Here is a 27,720-nt window from a genome sequence, read left to right as displayed (position 1 = left end):
GAATTGTTTTGGCAATACGGGGTCTTTTATGATTCCAGACAAATTTTATGATTGTCTTTTCTAGGTCTGTGAAGAATGTATCTGGTACTTTGATTGTCATTGCATTAAATATGTAGATTAATTTGGGTAGAATTGCCATTTTGATTATATTAATTCTTCCAATCCATGAGCACTGGATGTCCTTCCATTTTTTTGTGTCATTTTCAATTTCTTTTTTTAGCTTCTCATAGTTTTCCTTGTGGAGGTCTTTAACTTCTTTGGTTAGATTTATTCCTAAATATCGAATACTTTTGGTGGCTATAGTAAGTAAATGGAATAACTTTTTTCAGTTCTATCTCAGTCTGCCTGTTATTCGTATATAAATAAACCAAGATTTTTAAATTTATAAATTCAAGTTTTAGTTCTTACTCTGGGACAAAGTAACCTTGTGCCATCTAATTTCTTTGGCACTCAGTTTTCTTAATAATAAATTATAGAACTTGTACTGTTTTATGGCACTGGATTTTCAAAAAGGATCTAGTGAGCTAATAGTGTAAGTGAAAGGGGCCAGCAGGTGGTGTGGTGATTAAGGTGCTGGACTCCCACATGCTGACTGCAGTATGAGTTCTGGACCTGGCAGCTTGAAATTCATGCCAGATGGGATTTTGCATGATCAAAATCCCAGGAGGAGAACAGAAGAGAAGGGAATGAGGTGTGGCCATCCCCTGGGCGGGGGTGGGGGGGTGATTTCTTACTTTCCCTTTTATACTCTCTCTGTTTCTCTCAGGAGAGTACGCATACTCTATGGCAAAAACCTAAAAAAAAAAAATAATAATATATAACTAACAATACTAAAAGTGAAAATGCTCTGAAAACTAAAAGCTGTTATTGTATCAGAGAGTAGGTGATTAAACTTTACAAATTATATCTGAGAATCTATCACTTAAAATTAAATGCAAAAACCAGTTAATTACTATTTTTACCTAATCTTTATAATAGTGGCTAAAATAGTTAATGCCAAATAGTTGAAAATGAACTGATTAAACAGTGGTATCAAGCAAAAATTCTTTCATAATCAAAATTGGGAAATGTAAATTTTGGAATATTTGAATAGTAGAGAGATTAAAAAAATAAATAAGCATAAATTGTAGTAGTAGTATCAGTAGTAATTCTAAAAGTAATTATACTTTTAATAGTTACAATTTTTTATTAGGTTGTCTTTACTTAATTATAATCTGAGAAGAATTATAAATTAAGAATTTAAACTAATTATAAACTAAGAATTATAAATTAAGCGCCAGCCGGTGGTATGGTGGTTAAGGCAGCTAGATTCCACATAACTGAGTGGTTCAAATCCTGGACCCATTCATTGGCTTGAGAAGCACACCAAATGTGTGTATGTGTGTGCATGTGTGCCTAAAATCCTGAAAGGAGAAATAGAAGAGAAGGGATTTCGGCATAACCATCCTCCATGGGTGGTGCTTTCTTTTGCCCTCTCTCCCTCTAGCAAAATTAAAACAAACCAAAAAAGAAAACAAATTATATGTATATACATATACATATATATATACATACACACACACACACACACACAAACACATATATGTATATATATATAAAAATTAATTAAAACAAGGCAAACTTAAAAATCGGTATATAAACAAACACAAACTGGTTAAATAACCCAGTGTTTTGCTATACTAACTTGGGTTATTCTACTAATATTCTGTAAATTAAATGATAACACATCTTCCTTTGATTAAAAATTGAAGTAAATTCACTTATTTTTAATTTTTGCCATAGGGCATATGTGCTAGCCAAAGAGAGGGAAAATAAGGAATTACTCCATGATACCTTCTCCTACATTCTCTGGGGACTTTGGGCATGTACACACATGTACCCACCGTGATTTTTAAGCCAAGTCTTGGACTTCAACAGGGGTCAGTCATGTGGAAGTACAGTATCTTAACCACCATGCTACCTGCTGGCCCCTTATTTATTTTTTAAAGGAAATATCCAAAATGTTTGCTGTTCATTAATAAATAAAAAACTGGGGCCAGCAGGAGGCATGGTGGTTAAGCTACTGGACTCCCATCCCACATGGCTGACTGTGGTTTGAATCCTGGACCTGGCAGCTTGCTTTCTCACTCTCTCTCTTTTTCTCTGTCTGGTGAGCAAATAAAAAAACGATAATAAATAAACTAAAGAATTCTTTAAAAAATTTTCTTTTGAAAAGCAGACTGATTTAAAAATTTGTTTTACAAATAGCTGGAATTAACCTATTAACTAGAAATAGTTAACATCACACAGTGAATTTACAACTACATGCCTAAGTGATCTCAGCTAATAAAATAATTATAGCATTGTTCAGGTGTCTGACATAAAAAAAACCAGTATTTTAAATTGCAGAGTATATAATCTACAATAAAGCTAATGTTATTTATAAACTGTGAGAATCAAATTAGCATTTAAGTTTGGTCTTATATTAGAAAAAAGTATTTTCCTACTATTTAATTATACCTCTTTCAGAAAGTTAAAAACTTAGATGGATATTAAATTGACGATTAAAACAAACATTTGGCGGTAAGGAGACGAGGCATTCTCTCCACTGCTAATTCTACACATAAAGGAATAAAATCTGGTACAACCATTTCTAAAAAGTGATTTTGGTAAAATGTTTCAAAAGTTTTTAAAAACATTCACACATTTGACCACTTCTTGAATCTAGCAACAAAAATATTACTAAAATGGAAAAAAACTTGAGGAATAATATATTTTTGTCAGAATTATTTTTAATAGTAAAAATGAAGATAAAACTTAAATGTGTTATAATAGGGTAAGGAAATTACGGCATTACCACTATATGGAATATCAGGTCGTCATGTGAAATGAGGCTTATAAACATTTTCTATGTGGGAAATATCTGTGGTGTTAAAAGGTCATATATAAAATTTTACAGTATTACAATCATAAAAAGATAAAAAAAAATAGTAAATGGATGTTAATGCTGAACCTGATGAATGAGTAGTTCTTCAATTTTTATAATTTGCTTACTGGTTTATGTCTTTTAAAATCTGAGTTACATACTTTCTTCCTTCATTTTGATGAAAAATCCTAGTATTTCAAAACACAACACAAATATACTCTATTAATGGAGCAGTCACCTTTTTTTTTAACTTAAATAAAATTTTCCCTCTTCATCTGAAATAATGAACTAAGACATCCTATATACCCTTGCCCAAAACCCTCTGAATTCATGCAGAATATTTCTGTCAATAAGGTCATTTTTTAAAACAAGCTAATCTGAGTAGCTTTCAACCCATTTCTTCTTCTTATGCACTATTCACTGTCTTAATGTAAGCCTTATCTTTTTGGGTCTGTCTTATTTCATTAAGTTTCTAACTCTTCTTTTCCCCCAGCCTCTGTCCCATTACTCTTTTGCAAATCTGTTGGTTTTTCTATTCAAAATCCTTCTAAGATTTCCAATTTCCAAAGCTGTTGGGAGAGTGGGTACATATTGAAATGGAAAGGAAAGAGAATCAGTAGTAAGGAATTCTTTCATAAGAAACAATTTACACAGCCTATAGGAATGGGCCCTCACGCCCCTGAACACACTGACTCACAAGATAAAGTCTAATTTTACTTTGTAAGAAAAAGAAATGTGCCGAATATGTTGAAATTCATTCATTAAAGACATATGAAAATATAACGCTTTATTTTATACTAATTAAGAAAGATGTAAAACACAGATGATAATACTCAATGTAGGCCTGAGTACTTAGAAATAGGAACACTTTCTACATTGCCAGTGAAAATGTTATTCAGCAATGCCACTGGAAAAAAATTGTAACATTCAATCCAGCAATTCTATTGGGTTGTTGGAAAAGTCATGATACATTTTTGCATAGAAAAATACATCAAAACTTTTCCACTGACCCAATACTTTGAGAAACTGACAGATATGTATACAATCACAGTAGGAGTATTTTTCACAACCACAAAAAAACAAACAAACAAAATCCAGAAGGAAAATATCTTATGGCTCTTTCTGTAAAGGATTGTTTAAAAAAATGACATAGAGATATATGTAACAAAGTCTATGCAATCATTAAAAAGATCCCTATGCAGTACTCACAAGACACTACTACATAAAAAAGCTAGGGACAAAACAGTCCAAGTATGCCATGACTCCATCTATCTGATAGGAGAATGGATAGATTCATATTTTCAAAATAGTAGAAGGACCCAGTCAGTGTGGTGGTAAAGGCGCTGTATCCTACCTGGCCCACAGCATGTCAAGTACCAAACCCAACAGCTTGAAAAACATGCTGGACACATGTGCATGCATGCCATGCTCCAAATCCCTAGGAGAGAGAAGGGATGGTGGGGCTAGGCATTCCCTTTGGTGTGCTTTCTCATTTTAATCCTCCCTTTCTTTCTCTCTCTGGCAAGCACAATGCCCTGTGTAAACACAAAAACAAAACAAAACAAAACACACACACAAAAATCAACCCAAACAAATAAACTAACAAAAGCAAAAACAAAACCAGAAAGAATAAACATCAAACCATTAATAAGGAGAGTTGGACTGGACCAGGGACTCACATGTATTTTTTTTCCCTAAGGAAATATTTTATAAAGAACTACATCCATCACAGTATGAATAATAAAACGAGTTTTTGTATACTTGCCATTCAACTTAAGCAAGTGACTATAACCAATATGACTAACAATTCTGAATTTTTCCATATTAATATGCCTCACCTCTAAAATACCTGGATCTTCAGCAAGTAAATTCCATTTTGAAATCTTATTTTAAAATTTCTCACTCTTCCTTATAGTTCTACCACACAAGTATTTTCCCTAAATAATATTTAGTTATACCTGGTTGTTGGAAAAGTCATGACAGATTTTTGCATGGAAAAATATGTCACCATTTTTCTGATGACCCAATATACGCTTTTGTACTTTATTTGACTGATAAACCATGTGGGACATTCTGAGACTTGCTTTTTTTTTACTCGATTTTTTTGGAGAGTAATGTTTATGTATGATGCAGATCATGTTGTGAGTAGATAGTTCAGTTATTTTGGCCTCTTTGTAGCAATGTTAACGCTTATTGAACATTTTCTTTTTTTCTTTTTTAAGAGATTTTTGCTATGGGGTGTGTGCGCTTGCCAGAGAGACAGAGGGCCAAGGCAAGGAAGCACCTCCCAGGGGGGATGGCCACGTCACAATCCCTTCTCCTCCATTCTCCTCTTTGAATCTTGGGCACACACGCACATGTGCCCGACATGAGTTTAAGCCACCAGGTCCAGGATTCAAACTGTGGTTGACTACACGGGAGTTCAGCAACATAGCCATTACGCCAACTGCTGGTCCCTTATCAAGCATTTTCTATGTATCAGACATTGTCTCAGTCCCTTCACTTACATTAACTCAATCCTCACAGCATCTCTTTGAGGTAGACGGTATTTCTTCCCTACTCCATATGAAGAAACAAATTCAAAGAGGTTGATTTGCCTAAAATGATACAGTTACTAAGTGCAGAGCCAGGATGAAGACACTTCAATTTATCCATCCATTTTCGGTGTATGGACGTTTGGGTGGTTCTAATGTTTTGCTATTTCAAAAGATGTTGCCCAGACCAATCTTGTACAGGCCTCATGGGATACATGCCCGAGCGTCTCTCTGGCTGGTACATATCTAGAAATGGAAATATTGGTTTACAAGATTTACATATGTCCGGGTCCAGTAGTTGGTGCAATGGCTATGTCACTGGACTCCCATGTAGTCGACTGTGGTTCGAGTCCCAGACCCAGTGGTTTAAATTCATGTTGGGTGCGTGTGTGTGCGTGCCCAAGATCCCGAGAGGAGAATGGAGGAGTAGGGATTGCGGTGTGGCCATTCCTTTTCGCTTTCTGTCTCTCTGTCTCTGTCTTTCTGGTGAGCACATGCACATGCACCCTATAGAAAAATCCTCTTCAAAACAATTTTTAAAAAATTTAAAAGATTTACGTATGTTCTTTACAGGATACTAAAACATTTCAAGGTGGTTTAACAAATACACACTCACAAACAGTGCTCCATATTCTTATTAAGACTAGATGTTATCACAACATTCACTTATGTGCTGTATGCTATTTACTTTCTATAAAAATAGATCAATCTTAAAAAAAAATTTGCAGTGGCTTCTCTTCGGTGAACAAAAAAAATCTGAGAACAAAAGAATAAATAAGTGCTTAGGTCTCTTACTTTAAAAAAGGTTAATATCTTTTCTTGCCACAAATCATTGTTTCATCTTCTCATTTTGTTTCAAAATTATTGATGAGTGTGCTTCTATTACCATCTGACATTACTACTTCTGATTTTTTTGTACCTGTCACTCCCTCTGCCATAGTGGCTATCTTAAAATTTTCCACTAATAGAACTGCTTTATATATTTTAACTTTGGTCATGAATTCCTCAAAAAGGCTTTGCTGATCTGCTTCCAAGTTAATTATTCCCTCTGAATTTTCCTGGAAAAAAAATGTATCTATCACCCCATATCCATAAGCCAGTGTAACAGTGTGAATGTTTGTGTTCCCTCTAAAATTATGTTGAACTTATTCACCAATTCGACGGTGTCAGGAAGTGGGGCCATCCAAAAGAATTGAGTTATGAGAGCAGAGCCCTCAAGTGATTAGTACTCTTATAAGAGAGGCCCTAAGAGCTGACTTGTCTATTCCACCATGGGAGAACACAGCCAGAAGGTGCCATATATTAACCTGAAAATGGGACCTCACCAGACATTCAATCTGCTGATTTATGAGAAAAAAAATTTCTTTTTTTTTTTTAAGAATTATTTTATTTAACTTCATTACTTTATTTTAATTTGACTGGAGAGGGACACACACACACACACACACACACACACACACACACACACAAACACAGAGAGAGAGAGAGGGAATATGAATGAATGAATGAGAAAGCAAGCCATTCAGGTCCGGGACTGGAACAGCAGTCAGCCATGTAGGAGTCCAGTGCCCTTAACCACCATACCACCTGCTGCTGGCCCCACTGAGAAATAAATTTCTGTTGTTTGGAAGTTACCATGTCTAGGGACCAGCGGTTAGTGTAATGGCTATGTCACTGGACTCCCATGTAGTCGACCGCAGTTTGCGTCCTGGACCCGGTGGCTTAAAACTCACACCGGGCGCATGTGCGTGCGTGCCCAAAAGCCCTGAGATGTGAATGGAGGAGAAGGGATTGCAGCATGACCATCCCCCCTGGGGGGTGATTTCTTGCTTTCTGTTTTTCTGTCTCTCTCTCTGGTGCGCACACTTGCCCTATAGCAAAAACCTCTCAAAAAAAAAAAAAATGACTACGTCTATGGTATTTTTTATAGCACTCAGGATGAATCCAGACAGTCAGGGAGGAGGGCTCTCTGACTATGTTTTATCCTTAGTGCTCAGAACTTAACTAATCAAGGGCACACAGTAAGAATACACAGTAAGTATCTTGTAAGTAATCTGTAATTTGCAAATATACTCTCTGTCTGTCTCTGTCTTTCTGGTGAGCGCATGCACCCTATAGCAAAAACCGCTCCAAAAAAAAGAGAAAAAGAAAAAGTATTAAAAGGTGGTATAAAACAAATGGGCCAGTCCTAGGGTCCGGAGGTTAAGGAAGCAGGATCCCACATGGCCCACATGGCTGACTGTAGAGTTTGAATCCCAGCCTCAGTGGCTAGAAATATACACCAGATCCATGTATGCACCCCAAATCTGGATGAGATGGAAAAATGGACAAGGGATTATGGTGTGACCATACCCTACAGCAAGTTGCTTTCCTCCTCTTTTTCTGTCTTTCTCTGGCAAGCACACATGCCCTCTGGCTAACTGAAATTTTTTTTGAAAAAAGAAAAAAGATGCAGAAGAGTTCTTTAAATAACAACTTTTGAACACATATATTCTTAAAAAAAAAGTACTCTTCCCATAATCCCACCCCTCATGAATATCTTACATATATCTAGAATTCCACGTGTATACATGAATGCATATATGCTCATCCCCATTATATATGGTAAACAAGGCAGGGTTTGTGTTTGCCAAGTTCCTTTTACTCTTTTTAATCTTTCCCTTAAGTTTTGTACACTGTGGTGTTGGATCAACAATTGATGAAATAAATGTCTTGAGTTGAGTTTAGATTTTATTAAACTGTTAACTATCAGTGGACATCTGATCTGATATAGTCTTGTGCTGGGAGAATTATTTCTTGTTACTCATGCTAGCAGTATCTCATCTACATGTGTGTAGATTGGTCCAGTTGAGGTTTAGGAGTTAGTTGTGAATTGTGGGATTATTATGGTTGCTTCACTGTTGAGCCTGAATGCTTTCTTAATTGGTGGCTGCTTTTAGGTCAGCTATGGGCTAGCAAAATTTTACTCTCTAAATAAGGTTTTACCTGATTCTAAGGAGCTGTATCCCCTTAGATTAACATTTAAGTCTACATCAAGATTAATTTTTCTTTGGGTAGGATAGTTTGATTCCATACATATTTATAGTCAGCCTATCCACATAGATCATTTCCAATTTTTTTGCTACATATATTACAATATACCTCCTATACATAAACCCTCAGTATACTTGTTTTTATTATTTCCTTAGGATTAATTCCCATAAATGGAACTGCTGAAAAAGCATATGCAGATATTAATTATATTACAAAGCTACCCTCTAGCAAGGATATCCATTAAAAATTCTTTAATAATGACAGAGGGAACATTTCTTTACAGTTCTTCCCGCTCTAGGCCTTATTGCTTACCAATCTTTAATAATCTAATAAGTAAAATATTATATTATTTTCCAAAAAGATTATCTGTACTAGTTCTACAATTAAAATTAATAATAATGAAAATACTTTCTTATTTTGGATACAACTGAATAAAAAGTATTCGGCCTTAGTAAAATTTGTTTTTTTTCCTTTAAACTGGATTATAATTTCTGAAAAGCAACAATTGCTATAGAAGAATGTACTTAACATAGTGTTAGGTGGTAGAAAATGCCAAAAATCGTTCACAAGAGCATGAAATATAAAATATGATATGCCAAAGACTATATGTACATACATTAGCAAGGTCCATAGCTTTAAAAACTGTGTACAGCCATTATATATACTTATAATCAATGCTTCTAGTAGTTATACTATGGTAGGCTCATCTATATTACCTATAAAGTAACCCACATCAATATTTTTAAAAAGAATTATTTTATTTAACTTTATTTTTTAATTTGACCAGATAGGAACAGAGTGAAAGAGACGGAGGCAGAGAGAGAGAGAAAGTGAGAAAGCAAGCCGCCAGGTCCAGAACTTGAACAGCATTTGGCCATGTGGGAGTCCAGTGCCCTTAACCAACATGCCACCTGCTGGTCCCTCCCATACCAATATTTAATGCACAATGGAAAACAGAAATCTGTTTTACTCTCAACTGTAAGTGCAGTTACTTTCCTATGAACACTAAGAGATTGCTTAGCTTTTTTCTTTTTCTTTTTTTTAGATTGTTTCTTTCTTCCACAAGAGAGAAACACACACACACACACACACACACACACACACACACACACACACAGAGGCATCCCCAACAGGGTCCTCACACCATGATCCTATCCTCTGACCCTAACCAGCCAGCATCATGGGTGTGCATCCAGGGGTATGAACTCGGGACCTTCCCATCTGGCTTCAGCACCTTGGAGTGTTGTGCTGCTGATGTGGCTAGCTAGCCTTTTCCTTTTCAAAGACTACTACAGCAATTTTGTGTGTACAGGTAAAAGGACACAAAGTAATGCAATAAAATAATTCCAGCTATAGCTTTTGATCAGAATACAAAGTTAGATAACAACTATAGAAAAAATAAAAACAGACTGCTTCTTCCTCCCTTTGTCCCTTTTTCCAGTATTAATTCTGAAAGAATTCAGTGTTGTCTTGTCAATTTTAAAACATACAACTGCCAATAAATAAATAAAAAAAAGTGGTATCACAGTCTATATTATGCCGAAGAACTTCATTCTTACAATTGTGTATGACAAACCACAGGTTTGAAAAATGTGTGGTTGGGTCATTCCAACAAGAGAAGTTTTTAAAAATAATTATACTGTTGACTTATTAATAAAAATGTTTAAAATTTTCTTTGGTAAGGAATTCTTACATTTTAACATTACATATGTCTAAAAATGTCCAAAGTGCTTATCTTTTTGATATTTAACATTATATGCTCAAATTACATCAACTTTGAAAGCACAAAAAGGAGAAAAAATGATCTATAATCCCAAACCCAATAAAATCATTATTAACATTTTTTTGGAGCTAGATTTTTGCTATAGGATGTGTGTGCTTGCCTGAGAGAGAGAGACAGAGAGACAGAAAGTGAGAAATCACACCCCCGTAGGGGGGTGTGGATAGCCACACCACAACCCCTTCTCCTCCATTGTCGTATTAGGATTTTGGACACGTATGCATAAGCACCTTGTGTGAGTTTTAAGCCACCCAGTCTGGGACTCAAACCATGGCCAACTATGTGGGAGTCCATGACATAATCATTAGGCCATCAGCTGGTCCCACATTATTAACATTTTTGAGTAGTATGTTTAGTACCAATTCATTTTAAATTTGGCCACAAGTGTCTTCTATTCTGTTCATTAGATTTTTTTTTTTGTTACTTTTGTAAAGGCTAGAATTAACCAGGTCTTTTTTTTTTTTTTAAATTACAATTGTCTATGTGCTTTGTCTAGAAACATTAATAGCACAAAGAATTTTCTTTAAGCAGCTCAGACATGCAGTAATCTGTGATGAAATACCACGAAAGAAATATGAGAAATGTATCAAGACCCAGAGTCTGGAAACAACAGTAAAGGAAAACAAGTCTTCTACTCAGGCTTATTCAACAGAAGAACTAAATTACCTTTGAACTAAAAGTGAGTTGGGCTTCTATGTGGCATTAGGGTAGCAGAGATTATTTATTGTCTGTAGATATATATATTGGGTGACTTTTCTGATGACCCAATATTTTTGAGGTAAGAAGCAACAGGTACATAATCCCTGTTAACTGAACAATCCTCTAACTGGTAAACCTATTTCTAGGATTTTATTCTGAGGTAACAAAGATGGAAACAATTCCCATAAAATGCTATAGCAGGACTGGCACATTGTGTGGTGGTTAAGGCTCTGGATTCCCATGGCTGACTATGGTTTGAGTTCTGGACCTGGTGGCTTACTTTCTCACTTTCCTTCTCTCTCTCTGGTCAAATTAAATAATAATAATAATAATTATTATTATTATTATTATTATGCTAAAGCAAACAAAGGAAATGTTTACTATGTGAATGGTTAAATACACTGCAGTGCAACTGTACAAGATCAGGGCTCAGATCAAAGACTTTGAAGTCTCGAACCTACAAACCTACATAGGTACAAATTTCATGATTTATACTTAATTCCAATGAAGACCATCACCATCACCACCAGAAACAAAAATCTTATCAAAAACACATTCAAGGGACCAGCAGTTGGCGTAATGGCTATGTCGCTGGACTCCTATGTAGTCGACTGCGGTTCGAGTACCAGACTCATGCCTGGCGTGTGTGCGTGCGTGCCCAAGATCCCGAGAGAATGGAGAAGGGATTGTGGTGTGGCCAGGGGGGGATTTCTCGCTTTCTGTCTCTCTGTCTCTCTCTGTCTGTCTGGCAAGCGCACGTGCCCTATAGCAAAAAAAAAAATAAAATAAAATAAACAAAAAACAAAACAAAACAAAAAACAACAAAAAACACATTCAAAAGAGATTTTACACTGCAATTTAAAAGGATGATCCTGGCCCAGTTGCAGTGGCAAGAGGAAGAGAGTGTTGCTGCATAATGCTGAAGCTGCATGGGAGGGCTTTGGATGAGCATCCATGAAAGAAATTAATAAATATTCTTTTAAAAGTATGATCCATGATGCTTTTAAAAGTATGAATTTGGATATAGTATACAAAAAGAAAGAAAAACCTAAGCATATAAGCACTCCAAATATTAATAACAATTATCTTTGGATAAAGATAAATGATTCCTGATTTCTTCATACGTTTCTAAATATTCAAATATTCTATACAAAGAGGCATTTGTCTAAGGTTAAAAAAATTAAAACTTTTTATTAGCAAATTAAAGCCTATTCATTAGTTTAGATTTCAGATATATAGTCTTATTACCACCTCTGAAAATCAGTACATGAATAATTCCTATTTCTCCAGTCTAAAGCAAATTACTTTAGACAATAAATGTAAAAATCACAGTCCTTTTAATCATTTTGGTTCAGAAACACCATCTATTTCTAACAAAGATTAAGCTGGTCCAGTAGCTCTTAATGGTAAAAAAAAAAAACAGGACAATTTTTAAGTTTAGATCACTCAGGTCTCATCTTTCTTCTGCTCAAAGCATGATATCTGAGATCTTTTCCTCTTATAACCTCAAGCCTATTGTGAAGAGTTATATGGATATTTTTATAAATACAGCATATCTGAACAATGAGGGCTATAAGACAACTCTGGTTAGAAAAACACTAAAAATGATCTTAAACACAAACTAGTATTAGGAAACAAATGAACATCAATTTCTGTAAAACCTTAATTCCTGACTTAAAAGGAAACTAGATGAAAAGAAAATTCACATATTAACTGATTAGGGTTTGAAAAAAAATCTTAATTTTTAAGATTTTTCTTCTAAAAACTTTGAGTACCAACTATACATGTGACCAGCAGATGATGTAATGGTCAGCAATTTGAGTTCAGGACCTGGTGGCTTAAAACTCATGCTGGGTGCGTGTAGGTGCATGTCCAAAATCCCAAGAGGAGAAAGGAGGAGAAGGGTTTGTGGTGTGGCCACCGCCTGCAGGGGGCTAATTTCTTACTTTCTCTGTCTCTCCAATAAGCGCACGTGCCCTACAGCAAAAACTTCTCTCTCAAAAAAAAGATGGACAAGAAAAGATTTTTAATCTAAGTGATGATCTTTTAGGAAAGTCTTCAAAGGCAGATATGAAATAGGTCAACTTCATTTTGTTGACTTTTATGGTAACTGAGGAAGAAACTGGATTGTCGAAAGCAGAAAGTTGTGTATGGACAAATAATCAAATGTGTAACACGATTATTGGCATAGGACAAATACACAAATATTTGTTGAATGAATTAATGAATATTCAAAATACAGATTTCCACTGGGACATTTAATGCTGCCAGGATTTTTATAATCTCAATATAACATAATCAGTACTTATTTGGGGTTCAAAAGATAGTGATATAATGGGTTATTCTTTCAAACTATAATTACCTTTGCAAATGATGACCAATACAGTTAACCTGATATAACAACTACCTTAAATCAAACTATATTCAAAATAATTTCAAAATGTTATTTTCATGAAACTTAATGATATATTTTATTATTCCTATTTTATTGGATAGAGTATATCATAACCTCTAAAATAATACAAACTATCTAAAACTTGCCACATCATGAAATAAATGGCAATAAAGTAAATTTAAGACATTATTTTGCTCTCTTAAGTCTAGCAGCTAACTCTTTTTATTTATTATTTTTAAGAATGTTTTGTCTTAGGGCGCATGTACTTGCTGGAGAGAGACAAAGACAGTGAGAGGAAAAGTGAGAAAGCATCCACCCCCCGGGAGGGATGGCCAGGCACAATCCCTTCTCTCCATTCTCTTCATGGAATCTTGGACATGCACACACATGAGCCTGGCATGAGTTTCAAGCCACTGAGTCTGGAACTTGAAGCACGGTCAGCCATGTGGGAATCCAGTGACTTAATTGCTATGCCATCTGCTAGTCCCTGGACACTGACTCTTTTTTTACTTTGAGAGATTTTTGTTATAGGGCAAGTGCCCTCACTGAAGAGACAGAGAAATGGAAAAGTGAGAAATCACCCCCAGGGGAGATAACCATGCCGCAAACCCTTTTCCACTATTCTTGGGGCATGCATGCACACATGTTTGGCATGAGTTTTAAGCAGCTGAGTCTGGGACATGAACAGTGGTTGACTACGCAGGAGTTCAGCAATGTAACCATTACTCTATCTGCTGGTTCCCCAGGACATTGAATCTTGTTAGCCGTATTTAAGAAACAGTTTAAACTTCGCTTTCTGCTCATGAATTATTTATCTATTGCTGCATAAAAAATTGCCATAAAACTTAGTAGTTTCAAACAACATTTATTATCTCATAATTTCGGAGAATAAGAAACTTGGGAGCCACTTTGTCACATAGTTCTGGTTCACAGTTCCTCATGAGGTGGTAGGGAAGGCGTGAGCAGTGGCAGCAGTTATTTGAAGGCCTGGTTAGGGCTGGGGGACTTGCCTTCAAGAGGTTCACCCCACATGGCTGTTAAGGTCCTACATCCCCAACTGGCTGTTGGCAGAAGGCCTCAGTTCCTTACCACAGGATCTCTTTGTGTAGCTGCTCAAAGTCCTCACACACAGCAGATGGCTCCTCCCCGAGTGATCCAAGAAAGAGAGTAAAATGGAAGCCACAAATTTTCTCATGACCTAACCTCAGCAATAACACTTCACCATTTCTATCACATTCTATTTGTTTGAAGTAATACAGCCCACACTTAAGGAGAAGGAAATTAGACTCCAGTGAAGAGAAGAATAGAAAAGGACTTGTGGATATATTTTAATGACACCACAGATCTCTGCTCTTTGGATACAAATTATTGACATTTTTCTCATATTTGAAATACACTTATCCCCTCCTAAGACTTCCCCAAAGTGCCATCCCTTTACAACAACAATTTCAATTTAGATGTTGGCTTCCAAACAGGCCCCATGTACAGATGAAACTTCTTAGACGTGAAGCCCTTTAGGTACAGCTTCTTGAATAGCGTTCTTCTCCAGTATGAAGACTTGTAAACTGAATAGATAAATTAGCCCCCACCCAAATACAGCAGGGCAGAAGATAAATCAAGGTGTGAACTCTGGGAATTTCTTGAGTAGAACCTAGAACCTAGGAATACTTCTCTATATAATGCATCTACATAATGTTTTTCAACCCGCTTCCTGCAAGTGGAACTTTAGGGACCCAAAGGGCCTCACTTCAGTCCAAGTTGGTGGTATTTCTGCCAATAAAATTCTTCACAAAACTCTGTGTGTCTCTTGTGAATCTTACTGGGGTCACTCTGTTAGATAAAAGGCATACTCACAAATCTGACAGAAATTCTCTCTACCTTTCACTTCTGCTAAGGGACACACTCTTAAGCTGCTTATTATTCCTATTACTTTGAACAAAAGGTTCTCTGAGGCACTACCTTAAATCTTTCTGAGGTCTTAAAAAAGGAATTTACAGTCACACCCTTGGCTATATCCTTGGACAATGCTTTTTGGAGAGGGTGTTGGATATGATCATTGGTTGGAAGTCATTTTTTCATTTTAGCATAGTTTGACTATTAAACTAATAAAATTTCAAAGCCAGACAGTTCTAGCTCCTTTTACTTTAGAGACTTTTCCTTAGCTTATATTTCTCCTCCTCCATTTTACCATAAGAAGTAAGAAGTAATCAGGCAACAGCTTTAATGTTTTGCTTGAAAATCTCCTTAGCTGTTCATTCAGTTCATTAGGGACATTTTCTGTTTCCTACGTTATTACAGGTGACACTGTTGCTAAACATTTTGCCTCTACATAACAAGGATTCTCTTTCTTCTATTTGCCAATATGCTTTTCTTCATTTCCATTTAAGATCTCGCTGGCAGTATACCAAAGGCCTTAATCTTCTATTAAGTCTTTTTGAAACTTCACCAACATTCCTCAGTGACTTCCAGTTTCCATTTATGGTCCAACTCCAAAGCTGCTCCTACATTTTCAAGTATTTGTTGCAGTAGCACCTCCATTTCTGGGTAGTAAAATCTGTATTTGTAACAAATTATTCCCAAATCTCATGACTTAAAATAGCAATTATTATTTCATATTTTATGTGGGTCAGAAGTTCTAGAAGAGATTAACTAGGTGTTTCTGGTTCAACATCCCTTATGAGTTTATAGTTAAGAAATCAGCCATGGCTGCAATCTTCAGAAGGCATGAAGGTGAATGGCCTGATTTGAAGAGAACTTATGGTCTGAAGGCTTCAATTCTTCACCATATGGACATTCACAACAGGTTGCTTGAATGTCCTCATAACATGGCACCTGGGCATCCCACAGAACTAGTGATCCATGACAGAAAAAGAGATGTAAGTTGCAATGTACTGTTTTATGATCCACCCTTGGAAACCACATACTTTTTTAGTTAAGACCACCACATGCTTCAGTAATCCCACTACTGGTTATATACCCAAAGAAAAGGAAATCAATATTTCAGAGATAGCAGCACTCCCTTTTTATAGCACTAGTCACAAAAGCCAAGTAATGGAATTAATCTTAGTCCATCAATGGATGAATGAAGAAAATGTGGTAAATATAATTTTTAATATGAATATAAATATTTCATATAAAATAAAATATTATTCAGCTATAAAAAAGAATGAATTCCTGTCATTTGTGGCAAAATATATGAACCTAGAGGATATTATGTTAAGTGAAATAAGCCAGAAGTATGAAGACAAATACTGTGTATGTTTTCACTCACATGTGTAATCTTAAAAAAAAATCAACCACATATTAGCAGGCAGTTAGTAGGGTGACGAAAGTTGACATTAATTTTATTGTATATCTCAAAATACATGAACTTATTGTATATTTCAAAATGGGAAAGACAAATTTGAAAGATCCCAACACACAGAAAGCAATTTATGACTTCCTGGTATCTAGGAAGAAAAGAACCTGTGCCTAGGATCACATTGGAGCCCGAGAGCCAGGACCCCCCCAGTTTCAGTCCATGATGCTTCCTAAGACTATGCTTGATTCTTTCTGAAAGCTCTACTTAGTTAATGGTGAAGAAATGGATTTACTTACATGAGTACAACTTCAGAACAAAGACAGGTCAAGGCTGTCACTAATTTCAAGAATTCTATCTTGATTATGAATCAGTGTCTAGACTAAACAAGAAGCAAAGTTGACTGTATCCACCCCCTTATGATGCTTCCCTTTGACCATCTGTCCAAGGTATGACACCCAGTAGGTAACTAAAGAGATGTAGAGAAAGCACTACAGAAATCTAAGGTTGTCGAGGGACCAGCAGATGATATAATGGTTACATTGCTAGACTCCCATGTAGTCGACCGTGGTTCCTGGACCGGGCACGGCTTAAAACTCATGCTGGGTACATATGAGTGTGTGCCCAAGATCCTGAGAGGAGAATGGAGGAGAAGGGATTGATGTGTGGCCAATCCCTTTCTGTCTCTCTGGCGAGTGCATGTGCCCTACAGCAAAAAAAATCTCTAAAACAACAACAACAACTAGGGTTGTTGAAAGAAATTTTATACTTAAACATGGAGACTAAGCACTGATTTTACAGCTTGTTATCTCAGAGAAATAAAAGCTACAGTGATGCGTACCAATCTTATAAGTAATGCTTATTTGATATTGTTTCTCAGAGTTACAAACTAGAACGTACAAGTCATTAGTATCAGATAGCTTTAGCTTTAAAGTTGTTTTGTTGTTGGAGGGACCAGCAGTTAGCGTAATGGCTATGTCGCTGGACTCCCACGTAGTCGGCTGCGGTTCGCATCTCAGACCCGGTGGCTTAAAACTCATGCCAGGCGTGTGTGCGTGTGTGCCCAAGATCCCGAGAGGAGAATGGAGGAGAAAGGATTGCAGCGTGGCCATCCCCCCTGGGGGGTGATTTCTCTCTGTCTGTCTGGCGAGTGCACGCGTCCTATAGCGAAAACCTCTCAAAAAAAAAAAGTTGTTTTGTTGTTTTGACTTTCTTGTACATGAATCTTCTAGCAAGTTTCTTTTCACTTTGTAAGAAGTAACAAAACAAGGAACCTGAAAATACCTGAAAAAACTTAGACATTAGGTAGAGAAAAAAACAACTATAGATTCTGTTCAAAGATTCTCAAATGCTACTGAGACCTGGACATGCTTAGTTTAGTCTCATGTTTGTGTATTTTAAAAAAGTGAATCATTAACAAATAATTAAAGTTTATAATAATCATTTGGTAATCTCAGGAAAATAGAAACTGAGTCCTTTAGTATGTATTGAAGGGACAATATAAACGACTCTTTTAGAAATGTGTGAGTGTAAACTTGGATTGAGGGTACTGGCCATACCTTACTATGAAGCAAGGAATTCAAGGGGTTAACAACATAACAACTACTCTTGATGTTTTCGTTATATAATAATCTTTACTAGCCTTCTCCTCCATTTCTTTTTACTATTTTGTCTGTCTCTGTAATACATTTTCCTTTATTCATATCCTCCGTGTGTGTGTGTGTGTGTGTGTATGTGTGTGCATGGTTACTCTACAACAAAGATCCAATAGTATGGTTCTAACAGTGAACATAATTATAAAAACAGGCTGTAATTTTTAGAAAATTCAGAGACAGAAAGCGAGAAATTACTCCCCAAGGGGGATGGCCACGCCACAATCCCTTCTCCTCTGGTCTCTCAGGATCTTGGGCACACATGTACAGGTGCCTGGCGTGAATTTTAAACCTCTGGGTCCAGGACTTGAACCGCTGTCAACTATATGGGAGCCCAGTGATGTTAACTATTACACCATCTGCTGGTCCCCCAAATTCATTGATTTCTATATGCAGAAAGCCTTGCAGACAATGATGTCCTTTAGCAGTTTTTAAAAAATGTACTCTGTTATATACAGAAATCAGGTAAAAGCAAATTAGGAAGAATAATTAAGGGACATAATGTTAATATGTGAAAATTTCTTTTTTAAATTGAATTTTAACCCAATTTACTTTTATCATAAGCAAGTCCTAAGCAAGCCCAAAAACATGTCGGCCATGTCTGGTCCCATATTTGGACTAATACAGAGCAAAATGGGACCTTGGAAAATTTTAACTAAAAAAATGATTTTTGTATTGAATTACATATTTCTTATATCTAACTAATTGCAACTCTGGGCTTTTAAACAAAATCATCAGTAGAACACATTCAGGGTCTGCCATCAGTAGAACACATTCAGGGTCTGCCATCAGTAGAACACATTCAGAGTCTGCCCTGGATCCCATATGGTAACCACCAGCCCCAACAGCCTGAAATACTGAGCATAAGCATGTGTGCCCAAGCCTATGGACTAGCAGACTGGAGGAACGAGATATGGTATAACCAGATCCTGTGGCAGGTGCTCACTCTCATGTGTAGGCACACAATCTATCATAAATAAAAATAAATTTAAATACACACACTCATATACACATAGAAGCACTATCAAATATACAAGATCAGATATCCATTCAAAGAAAATTCACTGAAATAGAAAAAACTATAAACTTGAAAAATATGAAAGATATGCAATATATTACTGGTATTTAAGTGAGAAAAAGCAGATCATACAAGGATATCATAACACATTTTTATGAATTTATGTATACAGAAAAAGAATACCAAAGGCTATATTTTTAAATATTTACAGAGATTATCATGGACGGTAATACATTTGTTTTTTTCTTTAAATTTTGCTAAATATTTCAAATTTCCTAAAATAAACATATTCATATTCCCTGACTTTAAAAGTATTCAAATAAGCAATATGTACATTAGTATTTTTCAAGTCTTTAGCTCACTACAATTTTAAACATAATACATGGGTATAATATATGTATATATACACATGGTTCTTTTACTATTATCATAAAGCACTAATATTCATTGCAGCAAATTTGAGAAACACAAAAAAGTATGTATTCAAAAAAACCCATATTGATAAGACTATCACAATCCAAAGATAATGAACAAAAACATTTAGCTAAAATTTTACTTGAGTAACAGGGTGACCCAATGTAAATTTTGTATTTATTGCTCAATATATTACAAGCAAATTTGTAAACAATAAACTTTAGATATACTTTATTCAGCCTTTCCCATTAGTTATGTATTTAGATAGCTTATTTTTTAAATCAGATAATATATATAAACATACACAAAGATATATATATATGTGTGTATATATATATATATATATATATATACACACACACATAAATCCATGTGTAAAATTTTTGTGCATCTCTATTTCCTTGATATGTCACTGGAAATTGAATTACTAGATCACTAGAAACATTAAGATTTCTATTTTTAAGGCTTTTCAATATCTAATGGCAAACTGCTTCCTAGAAAAATGTACCAGGCTGGTCCAACACCCTGGTGGATAAGGGGGCCAGATCTCACATGGCTGACTACAATCTGAATCCTGGTCTCAGCAGCTTGAAAAACATGCTGGGCACCTGTGTGTGCATCTGTGCCCCAAATCCCACAGGATGGAGAAAAGGAGAAGGGACTGCAGTATGATCATGACCCACTGGGGAGATTCCTTCTCTTTTTTTTTTTCTCTCTTAGAAGTACACAGATCCTCTGGCAATTATTTTTTTTAAAAAAAGGAAAAAAATACATCAATCTTTATTTTATCAAAAAGTAGAAAACAATGTTTATATACTTATTAGCACTTCTCAATTTCTTTTGTGTATTTTGAATACACGAACCTGGACTAGTTATCCCCGGGGAATGGGGTGTCTATAATGGTTAATGCATGTCAACTTGGCAAGTTTCTTCTGCCAGACTGTTTGATGAAGCACAAGTTTAGATGTTGATGTGAAGATTACTATTATTTTTATTTAGGTGTGACTAACACCTAAATCAATACATAATGAGAAAAAAAAACTCTCTACAATGTGGGTAGCCTCATCCTAGCAGATGCAGGCCTTAAGAGAAAAGATAAATCCTCCACAGAGGAAAAAATTCTGCCTAGAAATTTCCTTCTAACTCCATTCTGCAACATCAACTCTAATCAATTCCCAATATATGTGCCTGTTCACCCTGGGGATTTCAGACTTGCCAATCTCTGCAGTCTGTGAGCCAATTTCTTAAAAAAGTAAATGAACCAAACAATTAAAAAAACACAAAAAGCAACAAAAAAATTCCCAAATGTAAAAATATCTTCTGCCCTGACAGACACAGGTCTTAGAGATTCTTTTTCACTATAATTTAGAGTTTATTAAGGCTACTGATTTCTTCCACATCCTTTATATTAAGAAATTTCTATCAAGCCAAACTACTTACCTGTAAGTCATCTTCTGCTCCTTCAGCTTCACTTTTTGATGCTGGACATCCTAGCAAATAGAAAACGTTAATTAAGCACAGAATTAACTATGCTATGGATTTTTGTGCATCAACGTTTCTAGATAAATTTTCAGAGTGTTTAAAAGTGCCTGCAGTTCCAGTAAGTTAATAAGCATTTGTCCCAGCAAAGTACTCTGAGTTTATGCTACCCTCAACAAATGTAGCTAGGAAAGAACAGGCATGAGATAAGGAGAAGTTTGCCTTTTATAAAATGTAGTATAGTTTATTTATATTGGCATGACAGGCTAAGAAATTTAAAGGGATTGTTTAATGTCTACATGGAAGTGGATAATAATGCTAACTGATATGCTAAAAAGGGTTTAAAATTAACAAGATGGGTTGAGGACTGCAGTGTATTCTACCTGGCTAGTTTGCTAAGTCCCTCATTCTAATCATTTTAAAAAATAAACCAACCAAATCTATTTGATCCTAGTGACAGAAGCATACTCATTTAAGAGTATAGCTTGGACTTAAAAGTGAATCAATACTTTAAAATAAATCACATAAATTCCAACAACCATAGTAATGATTTTCTCTCTTAATCACTGGTTCTTCAAACCTGGCAAAAGGTTAAAATTAACTGGAGAACTTTTAGAAAATATACTGATGTTAAGAGTATCACTCCCAACCAAAACTGCCAGAATCTCTGTGGGGTGAGGCATAGGGCATAATGTGTTGTTTTTGTTTGTTTGTTTTTTAGTTTTTTACACTAAAATCTTTGCTGGAGATCTACGATCCATACTCGCCTTTTAAATGTTTTCTGAATGCAAACTGTAATCATTTGACTGTAGCAACAATTCCTCACATTTTAATGTTCTGAGCTTTTTTAAAAAAATAAAGGATTACTGGGGGCCAGCAGTGGTGTGGAGGTTAGGGCATCTGGATCCCACATGGCCAACTGTGCAGTTCAAGTCCCAGACCCAGCGGCTTCAAGTCATGCTGGGTACATATGTGTGCATGCCCAAAATCCCAAGAAGAGACTGGAGAAGGGACTGTAGCATGGCCATCACCCTTGGGGGTTAATTTCTCCCTTGTCTCCCTTTCTTTCTTTCTTTAAACAGACAAACAAACAAAAAACTACTTCCTGAGATAGCCAGACTTGATTAGACTAGAACGGGAATCAGTCATTCAAAGTTTCAAAAGTTTTCCAGGTGACTCTAACATATGGCTAATATTGTGAACACTGACTGATCTAGAGAGAACTTGGGAGTTATTGTAAAAATAGGTAAAATGGTTGCTATCATTTTAAGGTAAATTTTTCTGAATCAGTAATCAAAGAATGCTTGTTTAGCAAATTCTAATCTTTTAAAGTAAATCAATTATTTAACCAGTTTCATGTGCTATCAAAATAGATTTCTATTAAGAATTTTCGTGTTCTTGCCTGTGGCTAGTCTCATAATCAAATTCTTCAAATTTTTGTACTAAAATGGCATCTTCAAAATATACATGCCATACTACAGTCACACATTTTGATTCGGTTGCTTTCAAACTAAAAATTCCATTAAGAAATAATTTATTTTCCTTCTTACTTATCTTTCTTCTTCCTCTCGAGAAGTGAGAAGTAGTGTGATTTCTTTTTGTTTAAGTAAGTATAAGTCAGTCTCACATTAAAATACATTCTTTTTCTATTCAAAACCTGTGTGCTTAATTAGTTAGCTTCACAGATTGGCAAGATGTTTAAAGAGAAAGACGTTGTATTGTGGTCTCTGCCGTACACAATAATAAAATCAAGTGAAGGTTTTTGTCGTAGACTAGAATGTGCATAAATTTGAATACTGTAAGGTCTTTCTTTGTTGAATTACCAAAAACACCACGTGACTAAGAGAACACATATCTAAGTGGGGTAGCCACTGGAGTTTTGACAATTATAACTTATGGTCTCTCTTTGTCATATTCTCCCTTTAAAACATGTGAATTATCTCAAGGCTGTTGCTGATAAACTCTTCAAGATAATATATACAACTGGAATATATAGACTGTGATATGACTAATGTAAAATAAGTTAAGGTGTCCATTATTTTATCTTCACTTATTGTGAGCTTTGAAAGCCTGGTTACATATCTCAAATGCTGACTTTTAAAGTACAAGAACCCCTTTGGGTCAACTTTAAAAAAGATGACCTTTACTATATATACTGATAAGCAAACTAAAGAAATGGTCAAAGAAAACATACCTTGAGAAATATCTTCTATCGCCCTTCGAATGCCTCTATCAAAAGCCCTAGCATCGGCAGGACTTTGAAAGGTAAGGCCAAACTTCTTCTCGTCAATCTTCCAGTGATGAAATGTTGGAGTGACCTTATTATAAATGAGGTCTTTTTTAAGCATACATTCCAAAACCACCTGCCAAAGGTCAAATGACAAAAATTAATTTACATATCAAATGCGGTCAATATAACTTTTAGAAACTGAGGTGAAAAAGAGCTACTACTTTTTAATAAAATAATTTCTAACTAATATTTTTAAACATAATAAAGAGGTTTTGCCACAAGATCATAAAAATTGTAAATAGTTTGCTTACTGTATTTCCATTTTAAAGAATATATATTCTCTCAATGCATAAAACCTCCAAAAGCACATACCAGGAATTACTTCTGGTAAAGAAGCAAAGAGGTAGTGGTGATACTAGAAATTTACTTTTTTATAGGCACTTCTTCAAGTTTCTTAAAAGATCTATTAGTATTTTGTTTGAGTATCTAATGGTTATAGTAGTAAATCAAATACCAACTTTGTACTTTCTCAGAGTAAGTGTATAAATAGGTTACCTAACCTTTTAAAGCCTTAGTTTTCTCATTTCTACAACAAGAATAGCAATATTAAACATCTGATAGCTTGAATGGAATGACTAATAAACATTAATGCACAAAGCTTCACATAATGGATGGGGCAGCATATAGCTTTGTTTTTTTTCATTTTTATTTTGGATTTAAAATTTATAGGAAAATAACTTACAATTTAGTTAAGTCCCTGTGTCCTCTTCCCGGATCTGCTACATTTATCTTTTTTTTAACATTCTCTATATCCAGGTATAAATATATAATTCATTTTATTGTGAACTCTTTCAAAGGAGGTTACATATATTATGTTCCATTGCTATTTAATACTCCATTATATTTCTTAAGATCAACACTGGTCTCTTATGTAAACACAGTAAAGTGATCAAATTTAGGAAATTTAAAACACATAATATTTTTATCTAATCTACGATTTATGTTCCAGTTTTGTCTACCATGCCGATAGAATCTTTTATAGTATTTTTAAAAACTTCCAATGTAGGATCCATTCCAGGATCCCTCGCACATTTAGTTATAGTGTCTCTTCACTTTTTCTCAGTCTGAAACAGTTCCTTCAACCTTTGTTTTTCATGACAGTCACAGAACACTTTTAATGAATATTGGTTGTCATTATTGCTATACAAAAATTGATCTAGTAGTGATCCTTGTGATTTATCCAAAATTAAAACTACACACACCTCAATTTAGGAATACCCTATAAGAAAGTAAAAGAAATTAAAAACAATTCAAATAAAACTCGGATCTCATTCCTTCACTGTCCTCCAACACTCTGCTTCTCTATTATCTACGTTTTTTTAAGTTTTTGTTTATTCTGAGAGAGGGAGGGGCAGGGAGAAAGAAAGAAAGGGATATGTCGCATGCCACACTTCTATCTTCCCAGCCAGTCAGGATCACAGGCACATGTATGAGCACACAACATGTACAGGACGACCCAAGTACCAAGCCTGGGTTGGCCACATGGATCCAGATCACAGAGTGGTGCTACCACGGCTGGCCTCACAACCTTGTTTACTGCTTATCACTTCTACGCCCCACTCAACTGTAAACAGTCTAAGAGTAGGAACCTGAACTTGTTCTGCCAGATTTCTGAACCCGTAACAGCACATATAATAAATACTCAATAAGTATCTGGTGAAAGACTAGGAATCTTTTACTACCTATATTCTAATCACCATGCCTCTTCTGTGGTACATTTGCTCTAAATACCCTGTAGATAAAGCAGTCATCTTTATAAGAGATATAAACTTTATCTGATGTGTATATATATATATTATACACATACTATACACATACACGCAATACACACACACAAACACACACAAATATATATATATATACTTTTTAAAAATAATTATTTTATTTAACTTTATTTATTTATTTAAATTTCACTAGAGAGGGACAGAGTAAGAGAGAGTGACAGTGAGAATGAGAGAGCAAGAGAGAGAGAAGGTGAAAAAGCAAGCTGCTGAGTCTGAGACTCAAAACACTGTCGGTCATGTGGGAGTCCACTGCCCTTAACCACCATGCCACCTGCCGCCTTCTATATATCTACAATTTTTAAATTTAGGTGATTATTTAATTAATGCCTACCTATCTCCCCTATTAATCTACTGCCTAGGGGAAGGCAGAGACTGTGTCTCATTTGGCCATTACTATATCCCCACAATCCTGATACCACAGTAGCAAACATAAGGTAATCAATAAATATTACTTCAGAAAAAATGCATATATGTACAATTTTTTAGTGTACATTTTCAGGTTTTATACACTTCTATAGGAACTCACCAATGAATCATGAATTAAGAATTCCTGATTTGAGGGGCCAGCAGGGGGCAAGGTGATTAGGGACGCTGGACTCCCACGTGGCCAACCGTGGTTCAAGTCCTGGACCTGGAGGTTTGCTTTCTCATTCTCTCTCTAGCTCTGTTCCTCTCTGCTCAAATTAAAAATAAAATAAAATAAAATAAAATAAAATAAAATAAAATAATCAGGAACACCTAAATATGTAAAGGAAAGACTATTAGATCTAAAAGGAGAGATGGACTATAACACAATAATTGTTGAAGATCTCAGTACCCCATTATCTCCTTTAGATAGGTCAATGAGACAAAAAATAAGCAAAGAGATTCTGGCCCTAAATGATACCATACATCAGATGGACTTGATAGACATCTACAGAACTTCCACCCAAAAAACACAAAATATACATTTTTCTCAGCCCCACATGGTACTTCTTTCTCAAACACTGACCACATTATAGGACACAAAACCAGTCTTTACAGATTCAAAGACACAGAAACTATATACAGCATCTTCTCCAACCATGATGGAATTAAACTTGATATTAAGCTCAAGAAAAACCCTTGCAAATACACAAATTCATGGAAACTAAATAACCTATTTCTGAATGACTTCATGACTACTGAAGAGATTAAGACTGAAATCAAAAGATTCATGGAAAAAAGTGATAATGAGTACACAAGTTTCCATAATTTATGGGACACTGCAAAAGCAATCATAAGAGGGAAGTTCGTAGCAACTAGTGCACACAAGAAAAAGATGGAAAGGTGGCAAAAGAACAACCTAACATCATGCCTCAGGGAACTGGAAAAACAACTACTGAAAAATCCAAAAAATGCCAGGAGAAAAGAAATAGTAAGGATTCAAGCAGAAATAAATGAAATAGAAAATAAGTGATCTATACACAAAATAAATGAGAGCAAAAGCTGGTTCTTTGAAAAGATAAACAAGATTGACACACCATTAGCTAGACTAATTAAGAAGAGAAAGGAACCAGATACATCAAATTTGCAACGAATCAGGCAACATTATAACAGACATAATAGAAATACAAAACTTCATTAGAGGATACTATGAGCGACTATATGTGAACAAGGAAGAAAACCTGGATGAGATGGACAAATTACTGGATACATATAATCTAACAAGATTGACATAGGAGACTATAGACCTATAGCAAGCAAGGAGATTGAATCAGTAATAAATAACCTCCCAACACACAAAAGTCCAGTCCCAATGGCTTCACTGCTGAATTTCATAAAACTTTTAAAGAAGAAGTACCCCAGGACCAACAGTTAGCGTAATGGCTATGTCACTGGACTCCCACGTAGTCGACCGCGATTCGCGTCCTGGACCCAGTGGCTTAAACTCATGCCGGGCGTGTGCGTGCCCAAGATCCCGAGAGGAGAATGGAGGAGAAGGGATTGCGGCGTGGCCATCCCCCCTGGGGGGTGATTTCTTGCTTTCTGTCTCTCTGCCGAGCGCACGCGCCCTATAGCAAAAACCTCTCAAAAAACAAACAAACAAAAAACCAAAGAAGTACCCCCATTTCACTCACACTGTTTCTAGAGAACCAAAAGAAAGGAACTCTTCCAAATTCATTCTATGAAGCCTCAACTGCCCTCGTTCCCAAAATGGATAAGGTAGGACAAAAAAGGAAAACTACAGACCTATATCTCTGATGAATACAGATGCAAAAATTCTCAATAAGATACTAGCTAATTGTATTCAACAGCATATAAAAAAGGTTATTCATCACAATCAGGTAGGTTTCATTCAAGGGATCCAAGGGTGGTTCAACATATGCAAAACCATAAATGTAATACACAATAATAAATACATAGTAATAACAGAAAGAAAGATAAAAACCACAGGATCATTTCTATTGATGTGGAAAA

At 35.5% G+C, this 27,720-nt stretch overlaps 1 protein-coding gene across 1 annotated transcript in view; it reads right to left on the bottom strand.

The window, feature by feature from the left end:
• The window catches only part of SPRED1 (sprouty related EVH1 domain containing 1), a 127,863-nt gene that overhangs the window by 19,168 nt on the left and 80,975 nt on the right, over positions 1-27,720 (bottom strand). Inside the window, exons 3-4 of the mRNA XM_006141714.3 lie at positions 23,402-23,570; positions 21,169-21,218 (exon numbers count right to left, since the gene is read on the bottom strand). Of these exons, the coding sequence (XP_006141776.1) occupies positions 21,169-21,218; positions 23,402-23,570 (219 nt within the window). The remainder of the gene's footprint in view (positions 1-21,168; positions 21,219-23,401; positions 23,571-27,720) is intronic.

The sequence above is a fragment of the Tupaia chinensis genome, unplaced genomic scaffold, assembly GCF_000334495.1.
Source record: "Tupaia chinensis unplaced genomic scaffold, TupChi_1.0 Scaffold000062_1, whole genome shotgun sequence".
NCBI classification, from domain to species: Eukaryota; Metazoa; Chordata; class Mammalia; order Scandentia; family Tupaiidae; genus Tupaia; species Tupaia belangeri.
This window is presented reverse-complemented; position numbering and strand designations above follow the sequence as displayed.